Below are 25,526 nucleotides of genomic sequence, written 5' to 3' on the forward strand. Positions count from 1 at the left end.
AACCCTGGTATTCCAGGACTGATTTGGGAGAATGGCTTCAAGAGTCTTCTCCCTGTTAATGGAGGACTGAGGAGAGCATGTGGTTAAAGGTCATTATATTATTGGAGTGCCAGTGTGGTGGTGTGGCTGGGGCGTGGTTGGAGATCCTCCATGTTCTTGGTGGTCTGATAGGAATGTGACTGGAGACCCCAGGCTCTGAGAGGAAGGAACCGGCTGGTCACAGCTGAAAAACTCCAGGCCTGAGGGACTGGAGTGTTGGGGACAATGTACTGTTGGAGGGGCTCCATGGTGGGAGGACCAGGGACTAAATAAAGCCTGAGAAAAAGCATTTTAGGTGGGTTAGGGAAGGATTCAGCAAAGTAGAGACATTTGAGAGCTAGGAGGAGAGAAGCGAGAAAGGGGGCTGTCACAGAAGTCAAGGGAAAAGGGTAGTTGCAGATCAAAGTGGACCTGCTAGAGGAAGCCATGTTTTCTGGAAGACACCTGGAAGATTCCCTCCCCTCACCTGAAATCCCTGAATACAGTTCCTCGATCTCCCCCCTCTACCAAGGACCAGACTTTCTAGTAAATATTCTAGTGACTCAGTTCCTGTCTTCCAAGGAATTGAATTCTTGTGGAAGAGTGGACTTAGGAGTTCAGGCTATCTGTACCACTCCTTGTCCCCTATCTTTACAGATGAGTGAATGAGGTATATAGTCAAGGTTACCGATTTGTAAAGAAGCAATGTTTATTAGAACAAAAGGCCACAAAACATGAAGACTTAGTGTGGAGAAAGTGAACTAAGTCAAATGTCCTCTGACCACTCCCGGAATGCACTTCTCTACCCCATTTCATGAAAGTGTAACAGTTTTGATGACTTAGTCCGTACCACTACCTTCGCTCTCAAAGACCGTGTAAGAGGTCAGGAGATTGTCCTGCACAGGCCTCAGAGTCAGGCTGGAGTGGAGGTTTGTAGTGGACAGATTTCATCCTCCTGTGTCTGCTGAGGTGGGACTTCTGGCTGAAGCCTTGGCCGCACATCTTGCACACGTAAGGCTTCTCCCCCTGGTGTGTCATCTGATGTAAGAGGAGGTGTGACTTCTGGATAAAGCCTTGGCCACACTCTCTGCACACACACGGCTTCTCTTCTGAATGTACCCGTTTGTGTGTGATTAAAGCTGACTTGTTGCTAAAGCCTAGTCCACACTGTCTGCACATGTAAGGCTTCTCCCTCGAGTGCTTCCTCTTGTGCCTGATGAGACCTGCCTGGTGACTGAAGCCTCGCCCACACTCCCTGCACACGTACGGCTTTTCCCCTGAGTGTGTCCTCTGGTGGGCAACAAGGTTCGACTTCTGGCTGAAGCCTCGCCCGCACTCCTCACACACCATGGGCTTTTCCCCTGAGTGTGTCCTCTGGTGTCTGATGAGATTTGACTGCTGGCTGAAGCCTCGCCCACAATCCTTGCACACGATGGGCTTATCCCCTGAGTGTATGTTCTGGTGTCTGTTGAGGTGTGACTTCAGGCTAAAGCCACGCCCACACACCCCGCACACGTAAGGCTTCTCCCCAGTGTGTGTGCGCCTGTGTGAGATGAGAGTTGAATTCTGGCTAAAGCTGTGCCCACACACTCCGCACACGTAAGGCTTCTCTTTGGAGTGTGTCCTCTGGTGGTTGACCAGGGTCGTCCTCTGCCTAAAGCAGCGCCCGCACTCCTTGCAGGCGTAGGGCTTCTCCCCGGAGTGTGTCCTCTGGTGTGAGATGAGGTTCGAGCGGTCACTGAAGCCCAGTCCGCAGTCACCGCACACGATGGTCTTCTCCTCTAAGTGTGTCCTCTGGTGCCTGACGACAGCAGACTTCTGGCTGAAGCCTTTCCCACACTCCCGGCACACGTAGGGCTTCTCCCCCGAGTGTGTTCTCCGGTGTATGATGAGGTTTGACTTCTGACTAAAGCCTCGCCCACACTCACTGCACATATACGGCTTCTCGCCTGAGTGTGTCCTCTCGTGTATGATAAGCGTTGACTTCCGGTTAAATCCGCGGCCGCACTCCCTGCACACAATCGGTTTCTCCCCCGAGTGGGCCTTCTGGTGCCTGGCAAGGCTCTTCTTCAGACTGAAGCCCTTCTCACACACCCCACACACGTACGGCTTCTCCCCGGAGTGAATCCTCTGGTGACTGAGTAGGTTTGTCATCTTGCTGAAGCCCAGTCCACACTCTCTACAGTTGACTGTTCCAAATCCTAAGACTTCTATCCTCTTCAATAGTCTGTCTGCTTCCTCAGGGTTCCCCGTCGGGGCGGGGCTGGACTCTATTTCCACGCCTCTGAGGCCACTCCGGGAGCTGACCGGCTGCCTTTGGGGTGGCCTAGAGAATGCCCCCGAGGTCCTCTTCTTTGTCTTGCCAAACAAAGGCTTGGCGCCTTCTCTCTCTCGACCTTCTGCTTTATCCCTCCAGGGCTCTCGATCAGAGGCCTGTTGCTGCTGCTTCTGGTCCCCTGGGCACGGATCCCCCGGTTCGACAGGAGCCTCTGCACACAGGCATGTGAAGACCCAGGGGGGATGATTACACAGCATGTGCTGCACGTGGTCTTTCTGACTGGAAAAATCCGAAGGGCAGAAAGGACAGAGGTGGAGTTCTGGCTTTGGTTCCGCTGCAGAGGGAAAAGTCGGAGTCAGAACTGAGATGCTGTGGGGCAGCCTGAGCAATTCTGCCCAGTCTGCTGGGAGACCCGCTTCCCTGCTCTTCAAAATGCTTAAAACTTGAGAGCTACCCAGTCAAGACTTCCTTTAAATGACGTGCTCTTCCAGCCTCTTCCATTACAACCCAGAAAGCCCCCTCCCAAGCCTCTCCCATGTAGCCAGCTATAAAAATCATCCCAGGCAGTTTCAGCTCTTTTATATAGGGCCACTAAGCAACAGTCCTCCCCGGCTCCCGCAACTGTCTCCTCGCCACCACGCACATGACCGAAACCGTGTCCACAAGTATCTTCTCTGACTGAGAGAGATCTGACCAGAGGAAATGTATGGAAATGTATGGAAATGTCAGGTCTTTCCCTATTTCCCCCTGAGAACAAAGGGACAGATGGAGAGAACACTCATTCAGAATGGAGAACCCCTAGTTGTAGGAAGCAGCATAAAAATGGTTAAAGAGATCGTGTGTGAGATGCCTGGAGTTCCTCTACTCACTAATAAATATTTATTAGAGGGTGACTTTGGGCCAGAATTTCTACAAGGCCATAGGGTTTCAGCAATGGATGACACAAACACAGTATAGTCCCCTACTCCCTTAAAGATGTTCCCTCCTGGGGTTCCTGACCAGTTTAAGCCCTGTTAATTTCCATAATTAATCTAAATAAAAATCTTCCCAGAAATCAGCATAGAAGCAAAAATTTCTCCGTATAGTACCTTGTGTGTAGAAGATGCTAACATTGAGTGTATTGTTTTATCACAGCTGCTTCTAGCCTTCTGAAGGCAAAAAACGACCAAATAATTTGAGAAACCAGGTTGTGATGGTACTGGACCAACCTGAACACCAATTTTCTTGATCAATGAACTGAACTTTTATTTTTTTATTTTTTTAAAGATTTTATTTATTTATCTGTCAGAGAGAAAGAGAGCACAAGCAGGGAGAGGAGCAGAGGGAGAGGGAGAAGCAGACTCCCTGCTGAGCAGGGAGCCTGACGCGGGACTCGATCCCAGGACCCCGAGATCATGACTGGAGCCGAAGGCAAACGCTTAACCAACTGAGCCATCCAGGCGTTCCAATGAACTGCACTTTTAAAAATCAACTGTATACACATCTATATTTCAGTATTCGATACAGAATGTTACTGTATTTGGAGATGGAGCCTTTAAAGAGGTAATTAAGTTAAACCTTAATTAAGTGGTAATTAAGGTTAAAGGGGTCACAAGGGTAGAGCCCTTATCCAATGTGAGTAGCGTCCTTACAAGAGGAGGCAGAAACAGCAAGGATGTGCACGCGCAGAGAAGCCATGTGAGGACATAAAGAGAAGATGGCCATCTGCAAGCTTGCCTTCTTTCTGTAGCTTGCTGGGTTTTTTCTTACATTCTTGCTCAATCTTTTTAAAAAAAAAGTAACAGAAAGAAGTCCATGAGGGGTGCCTGGGTGGCTCAGTGGGTTAAGCATCTCCCTTTGTCTCAGGTCATGATCCCAGGGTCCTGGGATCGAGCCCCGCATCGGGCTCCCTGCTCAGCAGGGAGTCTGCTTCTCCCTCTGCCTGCTGCTCCCCCTGCTTGTGTTCCCTCCCTCTCTCTCTCGCTTGTTATCTCTCTCTCTCAAATAAATGAAATCTTTAGAAAGAAAGGCAAAAAAAAAAAGAAGCCCATGCCTACAGAAGAGATCTGAGTGAGGGAAAGAGGGCAAACCCAGTGGGAGGAAGAAAGACTTCTAGTGGCAGAAGGAGATGAGAGACACTAGGAGAGCCCTGCCCTCAGGTGAGGATGAAGGTCTAGAAGGGAGGCCATGCCAGGCAACGCCAACCACAGCGCGGGAGGTCAGAACAGCTACTCTCTAGCACCGGCGCAATGCCTCCCGTCTCCCACGCCGAGCTGCCCGCAGCTCTGTGCTCCGTTTGCCCAGCACTCCCCACTCACCTGGACGGGTGGCTGGTGGGCATGTTCTCTCCTCTCTCCAGGTTTCCTTCCCTTGCTCCAGCTGGGTGATAAGTTTTGGCTTAGAAAACGGAATTCCTGCTCCCAGGAAAAGAAAAAACAAGGTGGCTGTAGGTTAGGGGCACAAGGGCCAACTCAGAAAGCAAGATGGCTGCTTCAAGCACAGCCTAAAACACCCTGCAGCAAGGACGTGAGTCCCTAGAGATCCCAGGGCTTACCCAGGGAGACCAGGTTGCTGTAGTTCTCCAGCATCACCTCCCTGTACAGGGATCTCTGAGCGGGGCTCAGCAGCATCCACTCTTCCTGGCTGAAATCCACAGCCACATCTCTGAATGCCATGTGTGCCTGTAACAGAAAACACAGCTCTGCTCACTGAGGAGCCAGCCTTGCCCACGACTCAGGCTGAGGGGAAGGGAGGATGCTGCCCGGTGGGAGACGGGTGAGCTACCGAGATTCTGTCTTGGGGGCACCTTGTGCTCAGTCAGTTAAGCCTCTGACCCGATTTCAGCTCAGGTCATGATCTCAAAGTCATAAGATCAAGCCCCGTGTCGGGCTCCTCACTCAGCAAGGAGTCTGCTTGAGATTCTCTCTCCCTCTCCTTCTGCCTCTCCTTCTGCTCGTGCTCTCTCTCTCTGTGTCTCTCTCTCTGAAATAAATAAATAAATCTTAGGGGCACCCGCTCGTCAGTTAAGTGTCCGACTCCTGATTTCAGTCATGAGATCGAGCCCCATGTCAGACTCTACTGGGCATGGAGCCTGCTTGGGATTCTCTCTCTCCCCCTCTCTCTGTCCCTTCCCCAATTCGTGTGTGCCCGTGTGCACTCTCTCTCTCAAAATAAAATAAACAAATCTTTAAAAATAAATAAATAAATAAATCTAAAAAAAAAATATTCTGCCTTTGATTGTGACCCTGATGCCATGTGTTCCAAGACCTTTAAACCTCTGTTGCTATCCAGCCAACAACACCTATGAATCTACATTCAAGATCTTGGCTGGGCTGTGTGGAGAATATGTGCAAAAAAGAGTCCCTAACTTTTAGGAACTTTAAATCTAGGCAGATAGAAAAGCAAACAATAAATAAAAATTAAACAAAAGTAAAAATGTAACAGACTTTGAATTTTAAGAATTTAAAAAAGTAATATTACCAATCATGTTAGTATTGAAGCATCTGAATGACTAAAGTTCATACAATTCAATAATGGCACAGCCTAACTATAACTCAGTCCTTTCCCTAAATGCCATGGTCCCTTGGCCTCCTTGGGTCTGAGAGGCACAAGTGGGGCATAGTGAGGAGCATGGACTTGAACGTACTGCCTGGGTTTGGGGTCCACCTCTGTGGTCAACTAGTGAAATGTAGATAATAGTATATTAAATTTATGGCCCCACACTGTGGATGCTCAGGGTGGACCTTCTTGGCCACTCAACCTTCAAATTCATCTCTATATTCATTCTCACCCCCCTGCCTAGTTTTACTCATCTCCTTAACTCTATTTCAAAATGGTGGGCACAGTGAAATATGGACATCAGGAAAAGGGTCCTGAGGCAGCCCCAGGAACGTCTCTTAAAGGATGGGCAAGAGTGAGGAGAAGAGGGAAGTGTTAGGTATTCCAGATGAAGCATGTGGGGAGTGGAGAAGACGACACTGTGAGCAAAGGAAGAGAGGAAGCCACCATGTGGACAGGGAGGACAACCCGGGAGGAATAAAAGGTAGAATACAGAAGAGGTGGAATGTAGCAGCCTATAGATTTTTAATTTTTATTGTAAAATATACCTAACAAATATTATACTATTTTTACCATTTTAAGTGTACATTTCAGTAGGATTAAGTACATTCACATAGTTGTACAACCATCACAGCTACCATCTCCAGGACTTGTTCATCATCCCATGCTGAAACTGTAACCATTAAATAATAACCCCTCCTCCTCCCAAACCCTGGTAACTACCATTTTGGTTTCCATCTCTACATATGTGGTTATTCTACGTACTGCAAGTTAAGTGGACTTACACAATATCTGTCCTTTTGTGTCTGGCTAATTTCAAGGTTCATTCCTTTGGAAGCATGAACTCAGAATTTCCTCTCTTTTCAAGACTAAAAAATATTTGATTTTATGTATATACCACTCATCCATTGATGGACATCTGGTTTGTATTCACTGTTTAATGACTGTGAATAATACTACCTCACAAATTGGTGTATAGTGATCTGTTTGAGTCCCTGGCTTTCAATTATCTGGGGGTATATACTCAGAAGTAGAATTACAAGAGCAAATGGGAATGTCATATTAATTTTTTTCAGGAATCACTGTGTTCCATAGCAACTGCATCATTTCACAACTCCACTAGCAATGCAGAGGGGTTCTAATTTCTCCACATCCTCACCAATACTTGTTGCTTTCTGTTTTATTTTTGTTGTTGTTTTTATAACAGCCATCTGATGAGTATAAAATGGTATCTCACTGTGGACTTAGACTGCATTTCCCTAATGATTAGTGATGGTGATCATCTTTTCACATGCCTATTTGCCATTTATATAACTTATTTGTAAAATATCTATTCAAATTCTTTTCTTTGCCCATTCTTGAATTGGGGTGTTTGTATTTTTGGTGGGTTACAGTTTTTTATATATTCTGTTAATCACTTAGATCATTTATCAGATAAGTGATTTGCAAATATATTTGCAGAGGGGTTATAAATTCTGATGAAGACCAATTTATCTATTTCTTCTTTTGTTGCCTGGGCTTTTGGTGTAATATCCAAGAACTCATCACTAAACCCAATTTCATGAACCTTTCCTCTGTTTTTTTCCTAAGAGTTTTATAGTTTTAGTTCCTTCTGTTTAGGTTTTCAATCCATTTTGAGTTCATTTTTGTATATGGTATGAGGTTAAGGGTCCAACTACATTCTTTTGCATGTAGGCATACAGTTTCCTAGCACAATCTATTAAATAGACTGTCCTTTCCACATTGAATGGTCTTGGTACTCTTGTCCAAAATCATTTGACCATATACATGAGGGTTTATTTCTGGGCTCTGTGTTCTATTCCATTAGTCTGTAATTCCGTCTTTATCCCAGTACCAAACAGCTTGGATGACTGTAACTTTGTAGTAAATTTTGAAATCAAGAACTGTGAGCCCTTCATGTTTGTTCTTTTTCAAGATTGTTTTGGCTATTCAGAGTCCCTTGAGATTTCATATGAATTTTAAGGTCAAGTTTTTGATTTCTTTTTTTTTTTTAAGTTTTCTATTTCTGAAGAAAAGAAGAAAAAGCCATTGAGAGTTTTGTAGAGATTACACTGAATCGACTTCAGTACTGTTGTCATCTTAGCAATATTAAAATTTCCATCCATGAACATGGTGTCTTTCCATTTCTTTAATTATTTCAGGAAGGTTTTGTATTTTTCAATGTACAAGTCTTTTGCCTTCTTAAGTTTTTTTAAGTATTTTATTCTTTTTGATGCTATTGGAAGTAGAATTGTTTTCTTAATTTCTTTTTCAGATTGTTCATTGTTGGTGTGTAGAAATGCAGCTGACTTTTGTGTGTTAATTTTGTATCTTGCTATTTTGTTGAATTTGTATATTAGTTCTAACAGGTTTTTTGTGTGTGTCTGGAATCTTTTCTACATATACACAGTCATGTCATCTGCTAACCGATAATTTTACTTCTTCCTTTCTAATTTAGATACTTTTTTTTTTAACTTTTCTTTCCTATTTATTCTGGCTAGAACTTCTGATACTGTGTTCAACAGAGGTGGCAGAAGTGGGTATATGTGTCATATCTGATCTTTGATCTTACAGAAAAATCTTTTAGTCTTCAACCGTGGAGTATGTTAACTGTGAATTTTTCATATACTGTGTTTTTCATATATATGAGCTATTCCTAGCTTATTGAGTGTTTTTATCATAAAAGAGTGCTGGATTTTATCAATACTTCCTGCATCAGTTGAGATGACCATGGGGTTTTTGCTCTTCATCTGTTAATGAGGTATATTTATTGATGTTTACAGGTTGAACCATCCTAGCATTCTAGGACTAGACTTAGTGGGATTCTTTTAATATGCTGTATAATTCTATACAGTGTATAGAATTCTTTTACTAGTGTAGAAAAGTATATAATTCTAATATACTGAATTTGGTTTGCTAGTATTATGTTGAGAATTTTTGTACCAGTACTCAAAGAGATCTTGGCCTGTAATTTTCTTTACTCGTTTTGTATCAAGGTTTGTCTGATTTTGGTATCAAGGTGATGCTGGCCTCACAGAATTAGCTAGGCAATGTTCCTTCTTCATGTTGGGGGGGGGGAATGTTTGAGAACTGGTGTTTTTCTTTAAATGCATTATAAAATTCACCAGTGAAGGCATCAGTCCAGGGCTGTTCTTTGTTGGGAGCTTTTGATTACTGATTTAATCTCCTTACTAGTCTATCAAGACTTTCTAATTCTTTTTTTCTTTTTTTTTAAAGACTTTCTATTTCTTAATGATTCTGTCCTGGGGTTTTCTGTTTCTAAGAAGCTGCCCATTTCATCTAGGCCATCCAGTTTGCTGGGGTACAATAGTTTATAACAGTCTCATATAACCCCCCTTATTTCTGTAGAATCAGAAGTAATGCCCCACTTCATTTCTGATTTTAGTAATCTGAGCTTTCTTGTTTTCTCAGTCAAGCTAGCTAAAGGTTTTGTCAATTTTGATAAACTTTTCGAAGAAATAATTTTTGGTTTTATTGATTTTTCTCTATTATTTTTCTATTCTCTATTTAACCCTGTTCTAATCTTGACTCTTTTCTTCCTCTGCTACCTTGGGTTTAGTTTGTTCTTTTTCTAGACTCTTAAGTTGTAAAATTATGTTGTTTCCTGGAGATCTTTTTTTCTTTCTTTCTTTTTTTTTAAGAGAGGGAGGGAGAGGGGAAGAGAGAGAGAATATCTTAAGCAGGCTCCATGACCAGCACAGAGTCTGATGTGGGGCTTGATCTCACAACCCTGAGATCATGACCTGAGCCGAAATCAAGAGTTGGACACTTAACCAACTGAACCACCCAGGCGCCCCTTCATATCCTTTTGTGTACATTCTGTATCTATTTTCATTAGAGTTATCACAGTGATTAAATTTAACATCCTAAAGTTATAACCCCCTAATGTGAGTTGATATCAGCTTAACTTCAATAGCATACACAATTCTATATACCTCTATCCTCACCTCTTGTCAGTTATTAAAGTTATAAAATTACACCTCTATGCATTGTGTCCAAAAATATAGACTCATAATTGTGTTTTAAGGCATTAATCTCTTAAATCATGCAGAAAACAAAAAGTGTAGTAAACCAAAGTGACAATAACACTAGCTTATATAACTGCCAATTTATTTACCTGTAGAACTTTATTTCTTCCTATAGCAGCAAGTAACTGTCTAGTATCATTTCATTGCACCCTCAAAGACTCCCATTAGTATTTCTTGCAAGGCAAGTCTGGTGGCTGCAAACTTTATGACTTTTTCTTTTTCTGGGAATGTCTTGATTTCTCCCTTACTTTTGAAGGACAGTTTTTGCTAGATATAGAATTCCCGGTTGACAATTTTTTCTTTCAGCATGGAATATACCAACCCATTGTCTTCTGGCTTCCAAAGTTACTGATTAGAAATCTGCTGATAGATTTTAGAGGACCCTCTGTATGTGACAAGTTGCTTCTCTCTTGCTGTTTTCAAGATTCTATGTTGCCTTTGGCTTTCAAGTGTTTGGTTACACTGAATTGTGGTGTGGTTCTCTTTGACACTTTATCCTACTTGGAGTTTGTTGAGCTTCTTATTTGCTTTTTATGTCTTCTGTCTCTTTATTTCTATTTCCATTTTGTCCTAAAATAATCTTCTTGATTTTGTTCATGTCTTCCTTTAGCTAAGAGAATCTTTAAGACATCGGTTTTAAAGTCTTTGTCCAGTAAGTCCCACCATCTGGCCTTTATCAGGGATAGTTTTTAATGATTTATTTTTTTCCTCTGAATGGACTATATTGTCCTGTTTCTTTGTATGCCTCCTGATTTTTTGTGAAAAATTGGATATCTGAATCTTATAATATGACAACTCTATAGAACTCAGACTCCCTAGTATCTACTGGGTTTTAAAATTATTGTAGGCTGTCTGTGCCAGGATTCAGCCTGTGGTGTAAACTTAGGTTTTTCTTGAGTCTTTCTTATGCTTTTCTGATCCTGTGCCTTTCCATGGGCATGCATGGTAACTTTCTAAATCCCCTATACATGCAGTTGTTTTGGATGTTCCATCCTGAAATGTCTGACAAAAAAGGCAAAAGGGGAAAAAATAAAGGGAAAGAAATTTCCCAGGATTTGGTTCTTTAAATCTCCTACTTCAGCCAGTGGGGGTTGTAACAATGTAATGCCCATTTCTGTAACGAGAAGCAGCAATCAGGAATCAGAATACAGATCCTCAGTATTTGAAGGACAAGGTCCTTACTGCCCACCCTGGCCTCTGCAAGCTGTGTGCAAACTGCTTCAGGAACACATGCATGGCTTTCTGCCATGGGGGAGGGGGATGGGTGATGAGTACTGCACTAAGAGCTGAAACTGACTGTTCCAAACTTTCCCTTGGAAGCTGCAAGCATTCAACTAGACTCCAGAGTTCCAAAATAGTTACATCAGACAGATTTTGCCAATAAAATTGTTGCCTATGTGGGGAGACAGATTCCTGGTGCTTCCTACTTCATTATTTTCCCTGATATCACTCTCAGCTTATAAAAGTTTTAAAGCTGAACAAAGGAATGTAGACTCTCCTGTCCTGTAGAACTGTGTGTTGTTCAGGGTGAGCCACTTGGTGAGTGACTTAAATCATAGGTGGAACAGGCTTCAGGTAAGGTAAATCACACCTCCAAGACTAATGCTAGACTCTGCCAGGTACCAACAAGGCAGCCAGAATAAGAAAATGAGTCTATCCTGAGACAGCCAGTGTGGAAATACAGAAAACACTCACCATTACCCTGGCTTTCCGGGACCCTGAGGCCATTTTCCCTGGTATCCCTAAAGAAGGATATCTCAGAAGGCAGATCTGGGTAAGGAAAACAGAAATGAAAGGGTGTCAGGTAGAAATGCTCTCCCCATGAGTGAGGCAGGATCTGCCTCAGTTGGGGGACAGGTGGCATGATGTTACCAGGCTGATTCTCAACTAGGGCCCTGGAAAAAGGTCCAGAAAGCCAGGCCTTCAATAGGTTCAGTTCCAAACTCTCCTGATCACAAGTTAAATGTAAAAGGATATTTTTGAGGCCATTCACTTGGAAGTAGATAATGTTAAATGCAGCATTACGAATTTGAGGGGTTGTGAAAATGGTATTCTGGTTGTTTTTCAAAGATACATATTGAAGTATTTATGAATGGAAATGATTAAAAACATTTCAGAAAAAATGAGATAAAAACATGAAACAAGATTGCAACATGGTGATGACTGTTAAAGTTGGGGCTTTATTATACTATTCTTGCTGCTTTTGAACATGTCTGGAATTCTTCCATTAATAAAAACTATTTTAAAATTCTTAACCAGCAAAAAAACTTAGGCAATATGGCAAAATGTTAAGAAGCGTTAAATCAAGATGATGTATGTAAGGATGGTCATTATGCTGTTTTCTCTTTTATATTTGAGAATTTTCATTAAAAAAGTAAAAAGTATACAGTTTTTTCAATGGATAGCCAGGACAGAAAAACACTGTGTTGAGAACAAAACTAGTGGAATCCAAAGCAATAACCAAGGACAGAAACTGGCAAGAATGAATGATCAATTTTAAATAATAAACTATGACAACTCAGATTAAATAAATAAATATTATGGATACTTCGATGAAGTGATTAGGGAAGAAATGAAATAAAATGGCAAATCATTCATAGGGAAGTCAAAAGACATTTTTCAAGAAATTTATTCTTGTGGTTTAATTTCATTTGATGTAATTATACATGGGATTAACATCTCTGTTAGCATTAGAAAGAATCCAGAGTAGTCTGAAGATTATAAACGAAAAAGTTTAGTTCTCTTTCTGGACTTTGCCCCAGGCCCACATCTGGGTAACTGCTGTTAACTATTTCATTAGTGCTCTTTATCATTTTGTCTCATCATTTTCATTTGTATTTGGGTACATGTGTAAACAATGTTACTTTCCCATAAATAAAAACCATCTGTATTCTGACTTATTTGCATTTAATATCTTGGGGCTATGTGTACACCAGTACTCACAGACCTAACTCCATTGTTTTTATTTAAAAAAAATTTTTTTTAAACTACATTCTTTTTAATAATTGTTAGACTTTGTCCAACAGCAGACCACATTTTCTTTAACAAAGTATTCTTCTGTCAATGGACAGGCTGTCGTATTTATCACCGAAAGGTTATAAGCAATACCTTTTTGCAAACATGTCAGTCTTTCTGTATGAGTGCTAACAGAGCGGAATTACTGGGCTTAATTTTGCACATGTGCTTACACTGCCAAATTGCCCTCCAAAGGCTGACCAACTCACAATGTCAATGACCACATATTAGTGTGCCCCTTTCCACACTTTGATAATACTTGATTCATCCAAGGGATTCTTCAAGTAAGAAGCCTATAGGAAACAAGTTTTACATATGCAAGAGCTTGGGGAATTCTATAGCCTTGAGCTCTTTGTGAGAAGCTCTTCGTGAGGAATCTACTGGAAGATGAATATTAAACATAGTAAGACAGGAAAGGGAAACTAGGTAAAGAACTGATGGTGAGCATCTAATATACATAATTGTAGATCTAGCACTACACAGTGGGTAAGAGAGCAGGAAAGAAAAATATATACTAATGGTATATGGCATGTGTTCTGATAAAGTAGAAATGCCACTAAAATGGGAGGAGAGACAAGGGAAGGGGAAAGTAGAAAAGGTTTACTGAATGTTGCATTAGGTGGGAGTTGGAGGGAAAACACAAATGAAGTCACAGAATTTCTAAAAATAATAATGAAAACCCTGTGGATGTGTGGGATTCATTTAAAACAGTGAGATGAAGGAAATGTACAGTTTTAGATATATTAATAAAGATAAGAACAGAAATTAATGAACAGAAAAAAGTGTAATAAGTGAAATCCTAATTTCTTAAAAATTTAGTGAAATAAACACAGCTATCTTAAGAAAAGAGAAAACATAAATATTGAAAATAAGAAACCACAAAGGGAAAATGCTAGTTTTTTGAACTGTCAATGTATTGGGTTTAAAACAACAACAACAACAACAAAAACCCAACTAATTGTTTTCACTTGCTTTCTACTCCAGAAAGTAGGAAAAAAACAAAAACTGAGAAAAAGAGAAGAAAATGTTTTTTAAAAGAACAAGAAAGAGTAAATTAAAAACCAGTAGCATTAGATTGTGATACTGAGAACAGCTTGTATCAAACTAACCCTTTTACTAATAACTATACACCCTAATCAAAACATAAAGAAAATTGAAGATACCGCGACCAAAAGCAGCGTGAAACCGGAGGGGCTACAACCCTTGAAAGAAGGGATGCATACTGGGTGAGACCTGTATTTAACTCATTTTTCACCTGAGGACACTCCCCAGTTCAAGTGGCACAGGAGGAACAGATCAATAGTCTGTGGCTTCCAGACTTTCTGGAAACAGCATGGCAAAATCCTAGAAAAGTGGGAGCAACTAGGGATGGAGCCTCAAATCTACACACAAGCACCTCCTAAAGTTGGTTGAATACTTTGGCTGAATGCAGAAGGCAAGAAACAAAGAGCTCAAGTGGCTAACAATGGATGGAAGGTGAATGGAGCTGTGCAGGTTTCTGCTATTGTTCACAAGTGAGACTGAGTTTAGAGCTTGAGTCCAATCAAGTCAAAGATTGCTAAATACCTTAGATAAGCTCCTACTGAAACACAGGTCATTTACACAAAACATATATCCTTTCAGCATACCTGGACAGAGGATATTCTAACTTCAAATTACCTGTGAATAAATTACCTATAAAAAAAGCAAAAAATAAAAAAAATCTTTAAAAAAGCATAAAACACGAAACCAGTGAGCTATCTCGTTTACTTTCAACAGTAAGCCATCAGAGAGAAGAGCAGCTCAGGGGGGAAAACTACATGAAAGAGAGAAGAGAGGCATTAACAGCAGATTTAAAGTTGATAGAAGGGGCGCCTGGGTGGCTCAGTCGTTAAGCGTCTGCCTTTGGCTCAGGTCATGATCCCAGGGTCCTGGGATCGAGCCCCGCATCGAGCCCCCGCATTGAGCCCCGCATCGAGCCCCGCATCGAGCCCCACATCGGGTTCCCTGCGCCGCAGAAGCCTGCTTCTCCCTCTCCCACTCCCTCTGCTTGTGTTCCCTCTCTCTGTCTCTCTCTGTCAAATAAATAAAATCTTTAAAAAAAATAAAATAAAATAAATAAAGTTGATAGAAAACAACCATCAGAAAAGAAAAATTACCATGCATGAGAAAATGCTGAAAATGGGTACTGATAGGTCAGAATACTTACTACAGGGACGGGACTTAAAAGCGTAGGCAGAATGAACACATGATGTCTTGGAAAGGGGAAGCTCCAAGGGAAAAGGGGATTACAAGCAAGAAAAAGGCACCTCTTGGAAACTCCAAGGTAAAGAGAAAAATAAGCAAGGGGGAAATACAGGGTCCTGCAAAAGAGAAGAGAATTAAAAAAAGAAGAACACACAATCTCTCCTCCTGCTGCAATCCAGCAAAGAAATCATACTAGTTACACTAACAGAAGAGTTTCCCTTCAAAAACACAAGAATCTGACAGTTGTTTACAGAAATGCAGATGTGCAGTCCTCCTCTATAGAAAACCAAAACAGAAAATGAGAATCCAAAGTTCAGCTAAAAAAAATTCTACCAAAGAAAAAGAAAAAGGAAAGGAAAGAAAAAAAACAGTGACAGAGAAAAAGAATAACAAAACACTACAAGCTGAATTCAATATCCTCAAACATTTGGGCATAAGAGAAATCATCTTGAATCAAAAATTCAAATTTGTAACTATGTTGAGGAAATAGTCTTAAATTTATTGTTATAATCATTTCCCAACATATACATGTATCAAATCATTATGTTGCACACCTTAAACTAATACAATGTTACATGTCAATTATATTTCAGCAAATCTGGAAACAAAACTCAAAAGCTAAGAACAGAAATGGGCAAGAAAAATAAGTGTTGACTGAAGTTCAGAGAGAAACGAAATTAAGTTACAAGACAGCAAAGTATAGATTGAAATGAAAACAGGATGGGCGTTCAAGTGTAGCAGGAAAACCACTTGAGAGAATAAAAATGAAACAAAAGACGGGCTAGAGAGAAAGTGGTTGAAATGGAAATCAGACAATAAAGGGAATATCACCCATATAATTGTAGTTCCTGAAGAAAACAAACAAACAAACAAAAGGAAACAATATTTAAAACTACAGTCCAGGGGCGCCTGGGTGGCTCAGTTGGTTAGGCGACTGCCTTCGGCTCAGGTCATGATCCTGGAGTCCCAGGATCGAGTCCCGCATCAGGCTCCCTGCTCAGCAGGGAGTCTGCTTCTCCCTCTGACCCTCCCCCCTCTCATGCTCTCTCTCTATCTCATTCTCTCTCTCAAATAAATAAAAATAAAAAAATAAAAAATAAATAAAAAATAAAACTACAGTCCAAGAAAACTTCAAGAATAGAATCTAAATATGAAAGGACCTACAGAGTACCAGGGAAGTTTACTCACAACTACCCACTTTAAGATATCTACTAGAAAAGCTATCAGGCCTTTAAGAACAAGAATCCTAAGGGATCTTAGGCAAAAAATATACCAGACTTTCATCAGAATTATCAAAATCATCATTCAACCATCTTGCACTGCTCAGAATATAAAATGGTGCAGCCACAATGGAGAACAGTATAGTGGTTGCTCAAAAAATTAAAAATAGAATTATTATATAATCTACCAATCCCACTTCTGGGGATATCCCAAAAGACTTGAAAGCAGGAACTGGAACAGATATTTGTACACTTTTGTTTATAGCCATATTCATAATAGCTAAAACATGGAAACAACCCAACGTCCATTAACAGATGAATGGATAAACAAAATCACACACACACACACAGATAAAAAAGGGAAATCCTGACACATGGTACAACATAGTTTAACCTTGAAGACATCAGACTAAGTGAAATAAATCAGACACAAAAAGACACATATTGTATGATTTGACATACCTGAGGTAATTAGAGTAATTAAATTCACATGGACAGAAGTAGGATGGTTGAGAGGGGCTCAGGGGAAGGGGAAAAGGGAGTTATTACTTAATGGGTACAGAGTTTCAGTTTGGAAAGATGAAAAAAGTCTGGAGATGGAGAGTGAGGTGGTTGTACAATAATGTGAATATACTTAATGCTGCTGAACTATACACTTAAAATGGTTAAAATGGTAAATTTTGTGTTATATGTATTTTACCACATTAAAAAAATGTATGAAAAAAAAGTCATCCAAAGCAGCGGAGCTACATTTACCAGAAACTTAAAGGAAAGACATTATGAGCCAGAGATTTCATATTCATCCAAGGGATTCTTCAAGTAAGAAGCCTATAGGAAACCATTTTACACATGCAAGAGCTTGGGGAATTCTGTAGCCATAAGCTCTTTGTGAGAAGCTCTTCGTGAGGAATCTACTGGAAGATGAATATTAAACATAGTAAGACAGGAAAGGGAAACTAGGTAAAGAACTGATGGTGAGCATCTAATATACATAATTGTAGATCTAGCACTACACAGTGGGTAAGAGAGCAGGGAAGAAAAATATATACTAATGGTATATGGCATGTGTTCTGATAAAGTAGAAATGCCACTAAAATGGGAGGAGAGACAAGGGAAGGGGAAAGTAGAAAAGGTTTACTGAATGTTGCATTAGGTGGGAGTTGGAGGGAAAACACAAATGAAGTCACAGAATTTCTAAAAATAATAATGAAAACCCTGTGGATGTGTGGGATTCATTTAAAACAGTGAGCAAGGGAAATGTACAGCTTTAAATATTTTAATAAAGATAAGAACAGAAATTAATGAACAGAAAAAAGTGTAATAAGTGAAATCTTAATTTCTTTTTTTTTTTAAGCTTTTATTTATTTATTTGACACAGACAGAACCAGAGAGAGAGACAGAGACAGAGAGCAAGCACAAGCAGGGGGAATGGCAGGCAGGGGAGAAGCAGGCTCCCTGCTGAGCAAGGACCCTGGGATCATGACCTGAGCCGAAGGCAGCCGCTTAACCAACTGAGCCACCCAGGCGCCCCGAAATCTTAATTCCTATTAAAAAATTAGTGAAACATGGCTAGCTTAAGAAAAGAGAAAGCATAAATATTGAAAGTAAGAAATAACATAGGGGAAATAACTACTGAATCACCAAAACACATTTTTAAAAAGTCATATAAGAGTATTTTTCAGACCTCTATAAAAAAATTTGTATACCTAGATGAAATGCATAACTTCTAAGGAAATGTAACTGACGCTAGATGGTCACAAGGGATTTTTACCAACCTTTCAAACGAGATAGTCCCAATGCTCAAAACACTGTCCCAGAGCACTGAAAAATGAAGGGAACTTCCTTATTCTTTTTATAAAGCAACTCTAATGTTGACACTTAAACTTGATGGCAGTTCAAAAAACTGAAAATTAAAGACCATTATCACTTATGAATATTGAAGCAAAATTCTAGAAATATCAGCTAAGAGACTCCAACATGACAATAAGAAAATATTTCGCCAAGACAAAGTGGGATTCCCAGAAATCCAAGATTGGTGCAGTATTAGGAAATCCATTACTATAATATACCATATTAATCAACATATCTAAGGAGAAAAACCAAGTGTTTTTATGCACGCTGAAATATTCTTTAACAAAACTCAACACCCAGGGGCGCCTGGGTGGCTCAGTCGTTATGCGTCTGCCTTCAGCTCAGGTCATGGTCCCAGGGTCCTGGGATCGAGCCCCGCATCGGGCTCCCTGCTCTGCGGGAAGCCTGCTTCTCCCTCTCCCGCTCCCCCTGCTTGTGTTCCCTCTCTCGCTGTGTCTCTCTGTCATATAAATAAATAAAATCTTAAAAAAAAAAAAACTCAACACCCATTCCTTACTTTAAAAAAAAAAAACTCAAGAACATAAGATTGATGGATTTTTAAAACTTTTTATTTTGAACTAATTTTAGTCTTACAGAGAAGTTGCAAAAATATCAATTCTCATATAACCTTCACCCAGCTTTCTCTAATGTTAACATCTTAGAAAACCAAAGTACAATGATCAAAACCAGGAAATTGACATTGACTAAATCACAGTCCTTAATCAAATTTGTTGGTTTTTCCACTAGTGTCCTTTTTCTGGTCCAGGATTCAAATGAAGTTCCCATATCGTATTTAGTTGCCAGGTATGTTTAATTTCCTCCAATCTGTGACAGTTCCTGTCTTTTCTTGTCTTTCGTGAATTCGACACTTTTGAAGAATATCCCTCAATTTTGGGTTTGTCAGATGTTTTTTTCATGATCAGAAGGAGGTTAGTTCATTTTTGGCTAGATTATCTCAGAAGTGATGTCATGTCCTTTTCAGTGCACTGCATCAAGGAGTTGATGATACTGATATGTCTATTACTGATGATATTAACCTTGATCTTGATCACTTGGTTAAGGCGATGTCTGCTGGGGTTTTATAATAAGTATCTTGGGAGAGATACTTTGAGATTATACAAATACCCTGTTTCTCTTCAAATGTCCACTCACTAATGTTAGCAAGCGTTTGTGGGATGTGCCCACAATAGTTACTACTGTGGTATTTACCAAATGACGACGGTCTCTTTCCCTTTTTAATTTTAAGTTCATTAATTATTCTGTAAGCAAGTGCTGTCCCTTCTCCCCCATTTTTTAAATTTATTCAATTCTTTATATCAGTATGGATTCATATCTTATCCCATGGGTTATAATAGAATATCATCACTATTTGGCTTCTCAAATCATTCCAGCTTCAAACACTGGGAGCTCCTTCGGGTTGGCCTTGTTCCTGCTTTACCCAGTAAATGCGGCCCAAGTGACACTGTGCCAGTTACAGGTTTATGTCTTAAGAAGGCTAAAGAGCTTATGCTCTACAGAGGCCCAAATACCATGTAAGAAGTTCAACTCCTCTGCCGGACAGACCATGCAGAGAGAGAGGCCCTGATACTACATGGGGAGAGTGAGGCCCAGCTGTCCCAGCTGACCCCAGCCTTCTAGCCAACCCAGAAAGGGCCAAATATATGAAGGAACCATCTCTGATGTTTCAACCCAAACAAGTCCCCAAGGGACTGTGGCCACAGCCAGGTCTATAACTCACACAGAGCAGAACCACAAAGCTGATCCCAGTAAACCCAAAGAATTGTGAGAAATTATAACATGCTGATTCTTCTTAGCCACTAAGTTTTGGGGTGGTTTGTTGTGCAGCAATCAATAATCAGAACCCTTCCAGACATGCCATGCCTTCTCCCTCCTCAACTTTCTTAATGACAGAAGCACCTTCCCTCTCGCCCACATGCCTCACTCAGACACCAGGACAACTTCCCCACTTGCCACAGAAAGCCCATTACCAAGGCTGACTGATTCTACCTCTGAAAACTCTCTCAATTCCTCCCCGCTCCCTACCTGCTGGGGGAAGAGGACAATGGCCATAGTCCCTCCTGGTAGGGTCTGCAGACCTTCTCCCAGCATTCCAGTCAGCCTCATCCATTCCTCCCAGAATCAGCTCTACGTACATACGGTTGGATCATTCACTCATTCAGTAAGATATTTATTAAGCTTCTACTGTATGATAGGCACTATTTTAGACACTGGGGATATAAAAGTGAACAAAGACAAAAAACATCTGCCCTCATTGACACAAAAGTCCAGAGGAGGAAGATGGGCATTCTAAATTAATGAGTAAAACACACAGTACATCAGGAAGTGATGACTGAGATGAAGACCAATATAGCAGGGAAGGAGAAAAGTAACAGAAGCAGGGTGGGGTTTTGGAATTTTATTTATTTATTTATTTATTTAATGGGAGGGGCTTGGAATTTTAAATAGTGGTTAGGCATGGTCCCTCTGAAAAGGTGACGGAGTAAACAACTAAAGCATGTGAAGGAGTGAGCCAAGTGGGTAGGTCTGAAAAGAGCCAGTTCACTGGGGCCGGTATGCTGAGCATCGCAGGCAAGAGCCAGTGCATGGTCAAAGTACAGAGTTCACTGTGGCTGGTGTGCTGTGCTTGAGACTGAGTAGGAAAGAGAAAGTTCGAGTGTAAACATGGGGGGAGATCATACCCCACTTTGTAGGATACTGATTCTGACTTTGACTGAGATAAAAAGCCACTAGAAGGTTTTGAGCAAATGCATGACATGATTTGACTGACATTTGAAAAGACCCCTCTGGTTGCTGTACTTACTAATATACTTTAGGGGGATGAGGGAAGATGCAAAGAGATCATTCAAGAGCTATGATTATCCAGGTAAGCCAGGTGAAATAGTGGTGGTTTGGGCCACGGTGGAAGCAGCAGAGGTTGGAGATTGTGTGTGAGTCCAGATTTGCTTAGTAGGGATGGAGTATAAAAAGGCCAAGGTTTTGACACTGAGCAATCTGAAGGAAGGAGATGTCATGTCTCTGCTCCCTATTAGAGCTAAACTCCCTGAAAGAGTGGTCTATACTCTCTTGGGGTGGAGCATGTTTGGGGGAGGCGATCAGAGTTTGTTGTTGGACACATTAGGTTTGGGATGCCGAGGACATATCCAAGAGGAAATTTGAAGTAGACAGCAGGAGACTGGAATCTGGGCTGAAAGGCACAGGCCTAGGCTGAACCTCAGAGAGATGGCATTTAAGGCCTTGAGAGGAGATGGGGCCACCATGGAGACAGTGTGGCTGGAGAAGATGAGAAGTCCAAGAACAGTGGGGGTTTGGGAGAAGAAAAGCTGGGAAGAGGGACAGGAGGAGCAGCCTATGAGGTAAGAGGAAAACCTGGAAACCAGGAGCCACGATGTGAAAGGATATTTTAAGAAGGAAGTACGATACAACAATGTAAAATGTTGCTGAGAACTGACTGTGGCCATTAGCCACAGGATGCACAACCTCGTTGAGAGTGTTTTTTAGTGGGTAGAGGTGAATAGGCCTCATTGGAATATTTAAGAGATGAAGGAAGGATAGACATGGAGATAGCAGCAGGGACAATTCTTTCAAGTTTAGCTCTAACAGAAAGGAAAGACATACAGCCATAGCTGGAGGGGGAAATCATGTCACTGCTTTGCTCCCCGCTGCCCTCAGATCAAGGCCACACTCACTAACTTGTCATTTAGGGCTCATTCCAACAATGACCAACCCACGCCTTTCCAATAACATCCCTCCCCCCGGCCCCGCCCGGCAGGCGTGAACGTCCCTTCCAGCCAGCAAGGATGACAACGCGAGTCTTCAAACTACATCACCCGCTTAGCCTAACCAGGTGCCAGTGACTCAAGAGGAGAAGGATGAGGTACCCAATCCAGTGGGACAGCTGGATAGTCACAATGCAGCCTGAGAGCCCAAGAGTCCTGATAGTGTCGCGTGTTCTGCTGCTGACAAGGACACACCAGATGTATTCCCTGGGGGAAATCCAGGAATGCTCTCCAGTGGGATTGCATCTGAGTTCAATCAACAGAGTTTATAATGAAGCAGAGAGGCATGGAGAAATCAAAGGGGTCACGAATGAGGACACAAGGTCTGAAGAATAGTCCCTGTGAAAACTGTCATCTTGTTTTCCTGGGAATGGGACACTGTAGGGCACAAGATGTCAAAGTTGAGCAAAGGAAACCCACCGAGGTTCGGCATGCAAATGGGAAGGGGTCCCCACCTGAAGCTGGACTGTCAGGAGCCTGGGAGTCCTCTCTTTGCCTACCAGGCAGATCTCTCTGGGCAGGCAGGGGCTGCAGGGGGCAGATCAAGAACAAAAAAGGTTCAGAAGAGTAACTGGAAACCCTCAGCTCCAGTAGGGTAGGGCCTCCTCCTCCTTAAAGGAATGGACCTATCACTGAAGAAAAGACTGTGGGAAGCTTGCTGGGAACACAGCCTGCCCTGACATGCTGCTGACACTGAGCATGAGCTGAGCTGATCCTCCCTCACCTTTGTTCTTAATAAGAATAGTACTTATTGGGCACTGAGTATATACCAGTGACTGTTCCAGGCACTGTAGGAGTTTCACCGATTCTCCTCACCCAATAAAGTACAATTTCTTATCTTCATTTTACAGATGAGAAAATTGAGACACAGAGAAGTCAGTCTCTTGCCCAAGATGGCGCAGCTATGAAATGACTGAGCCTGGATGAGATCTGGCTGTAGAGGCCATATTCTTAACCAGTAAGGGCAGTGATTGCTAATCTCTGTGGGTTGTAAGGATTCTCAGTGTATGCATTATGAGAAGAATCAAAATTGGTCATAAGGTGATAAGCACTGAATTTGAGTAATGGGTCTATGGAATTCTATCTACTTCTGTTTGAAATTTCTCCATCATAAAAAGTTAAAATGGACCTTCAAATTCCAAAGCCTGTTCACACCAGATGTGGGAATCTGTGATTCCTGTAGTCAGCGAGGATCCTCGGGACCTTTGAAAAACTTGCCTAGCGCACCCTAACCCGACCTCTTCCTCCAAAGCCGGAACCCTGGGGCGACCAGCCAAATTGAGAGCCTAGGATCGCGCCAAAATGGCCACTCCACACCCAGTGCAACTCGGGCACGTCTGGCCAAGCCAGCCTGCCTGTCGCCCCGCCTCGGCAAAACTGAGGGGTAGCTGGACCCAAAAAAAGGACGATCTACATCCACCCACCGAAATTCCGGACACACGTCCCCAGGGACGGCTCCCACACCACCACCTAGGAAATATCAGCCCCCAAAAGCCTACTTACTGAACTCCCCGCAAACCCGGGGAGTTGTGACATGAGCGACCCCCTCTCTCAACATCGCGATTTCGGCCAAGGCCGAACCTGTCCCCACCCGCAGGAACCTCTGGACGAAAGGCCCAAGGCCAGCACCCACCACCACTGGGCTTTGCGGCTGAGCTTCACCCACGTTCCTCGGAGATGCGCGCCCACACCCCCCAAAATAAGACATCCGGGAGAGCACGGCCTGAGCCACGACAGCGTGTCCCCACCACTACCTCCTCTCCCCGCCATCTGCACCGTCCCCAGCCTCAGCCCATAGACCAGCCTTTAAGAACTACCTTGCTGCGCCAGGAAGGGCACAGTTGCTGCAAGAGTCCCGCGGGAGCCTCACTCACCAGCGCCACCAAAGAACAAGGGGTCACTCCAGCCACCAGCTGGGGACCTACTTCTGTAGGGTGCCGGGACTACACTATCCAGCATCCTCGGCGTGGCGCCGGGACCACACCTCCCAGGATGCTCCGCGCAACCAGACGGGCACTGGCTGCCCACAGCTCCCATTGGCCTCCCAGGGAGCCGTTTCTGGGTAACGTGCCCTGGTCATTAGAGAATGACCACCGTGGCACCTGGATCCCCGGTATTTTTTTTCTTAAGATCACGTTTACAAAACATGTACAGGGTCCCGGGTGAAGCTTCTCGCCCTGCCGTGACCGCTTCTCTAACGCTTCCGCCTCAAAGACTACACTCCCCAGTGTAGTCCTGCAGTGACTTCCGCATCCGGTGCCGGCCCGCCTCCCGACCGGCGGAAATGACGCATCAAGAGGAGGTTCGGTTTGGCTTCTGGGATTGGCAAGGGTCAGCGGCAGTGGGGCGGTGAGGTCGGGGTTCTCCAGCTGCAGTGTGGCACACCTTCGTCCCGTGTTCCGTGAGCGACCGGCAGGCGTGGTCTCGTCCAGCTCACGTGCCCTTTTAACTCCGTTGAGGCCCATGGAGGGAGCGAAGCTGAGAGATGCCGAGCAGTCTTCCTGAGGTCTCCCATCTGGTGCGAGGTAGACCCGGATTCTGAGCACACGCCCTCAACCCGAAATATCCACTGCGGGGTCCCTGAGACCTTTTTCCTCTGTTGGAGTCCCCAGAGTTTTGGCAAACTCTCATTTGTCTCCTGGGGGACAGGAACCTCACTCTTAGACCGTAGCTCGGGGTAGAGGCCGCTGTCGGCTTAGCTCTTTGGGTCTTTGTTCCGGGCTGTGGTTGAGAACAGGGTTGCGTCGGCGCGCGTCAGGAACACCCCAGTCTAGAAGCTGGAGAACAAGTCCCACTGAAGTCGTGGGAGGGTATTTACACCCGGCCACCCTCTCACTTCTCTTTACCTTCCTCAGATAGGCTTTCAGAAATTTCGTTCTTCTCTAGGACGTCCACGTGGCCTGAAGTAGGGAGAAAAAAAGGATTTACAAGAATTCCTTCTTAGCTTTTGGAAAATGAATCCATCCCCTTCACTTGCCCTGCTGCTTTGTTCATAGTGAATTCAGTTCATCCCTGGCTCTGGAGAAGTGCCTAGTCTTACTTGGAGCCCTCTATTGACAGTTCCTCTCTGCCCCATCCATGACTTATTCACCAAGAAATTAGCTGTTAACACCCATGGAGGTTCAAAGTAACAATGCAAGGGTTACACAGTCTATGTGTAAGGGTCCAGTGATGCTTGCTGTACGCCAAGGGTGGAGATGGCTGGGATCCCAGGGGCCTTGGAGATGAGAAAACAAGGAAGACTTCCAGGATAAGAGACTGCCTGAGCTTCCCTGAGGGGAGTAGGTGAGAGGAAGAGTTGGAGAAGGACCGGCCAGTGGGAAGAGAGCAGGAAGTGAGGTCAGAGCCTCAGAGGCATAGTCACTGGGTAAACTTGCCTGGCCTTAGTGAGGGAGGTTTTCAAAAGAAAAATGGTCTTGTGTCTGGCTGATTTTCCGTGCATGTAGGCAAGGATGCCGTGTGGCTGTTCACATGTGCCATACAGAGGTTTAGTTTGGCCAGCCTTATGGTTCATATTTGAGAGTTCTTAGCATTT

The 25,526-nt window shown here is 42.9% G+C and overlaps 1 protein-coding gene across 8 annotated transcripts; it reads right to left on the reverse strand.

Moving 5' to 3' along the window:
* Window positions 1–367: 367 nt before the first annotated feature.
* ZNF133 (zinc finger protein 133) lies at window positions 368–25,098 on the reverse strand. 8 transcript variants are annotated; one of them, XM_064572782.1, is made up of 6 exons: window positions 23,866–25,098; window positions 22,447–22,519; window positions 11,578–11,652; window positions 4,830–4,956; window positions 4,594–4,689; window positions 368–2,630 (listed from the first exon to the last, which is right to left on the reverse strand). In XM_064572782.1, exons 3-6 carry the CDS (start codon window positions 11,608–11,610, stop codon window positions 883–885), a joined length of 2,004 nt encoding a protein of 667 aa, XP_064428852.1. In that variant the 5' UTR covers window positions 11,611–11,652; window positions 22,447–22,519; window positions 23,866–25,098; the 3' UTR covers window positions 368–882. The 8 variants fall into 8 exon arrangements, with proteins under 8 accessions (XP_064428852.1, XP_064428850.1, XP_064428853.1 ...); XM_064572780.1 differs by having other exon boundaries at window positions 23,809–25,098; XM_064572783.1 differs by lacking the exon at window positions 22,447–22,519.
* Between the last annotated feature and the right edge of the window lie 428 nt (window positions 25,099–25,526).

Source organism: Mirounga angustirostris, unplaced genomic scaffold, assembly GCF_029215605.1.
Source record: "Mirounga angustirostris isolate CCGP_5_RB_7025 unplaced genomic scaffold, mMirAng1.0.hap1 SCAF_10, whole genome shotgun sequence".
NCBI classification, from domain to species: Eukaryota; Metazoa; Chordata; class Mammalia; order Carnivora; family Phocidae; genus Mirounga; species Mirounga angustirostris.

Bases quoted from the DNA above. Each gene is read 5' to 3' on its own strand.
- ZNF133 (XM_064572783.1), bottom strand. From the start codon at position 11,610: ATGGCCTCAGGGTCCCGGAAAGCCAGGGTAATG. The intron at 4,690-4,829 runs GTAAGCCCTGGG...TCCTGGGAGCAG, and splicing joins CAGCAACCTGGTCTCCCTGG to GAATTCCGTTTTCTAAGCCA. The intron at 2,631-4,593 runs GTGAGTGGGGAG...TTCCCTCTGCAG, and splicing joins CCCACCAGCCACCCGTCCAG to CGGAACCAAAGCCAGAACTC.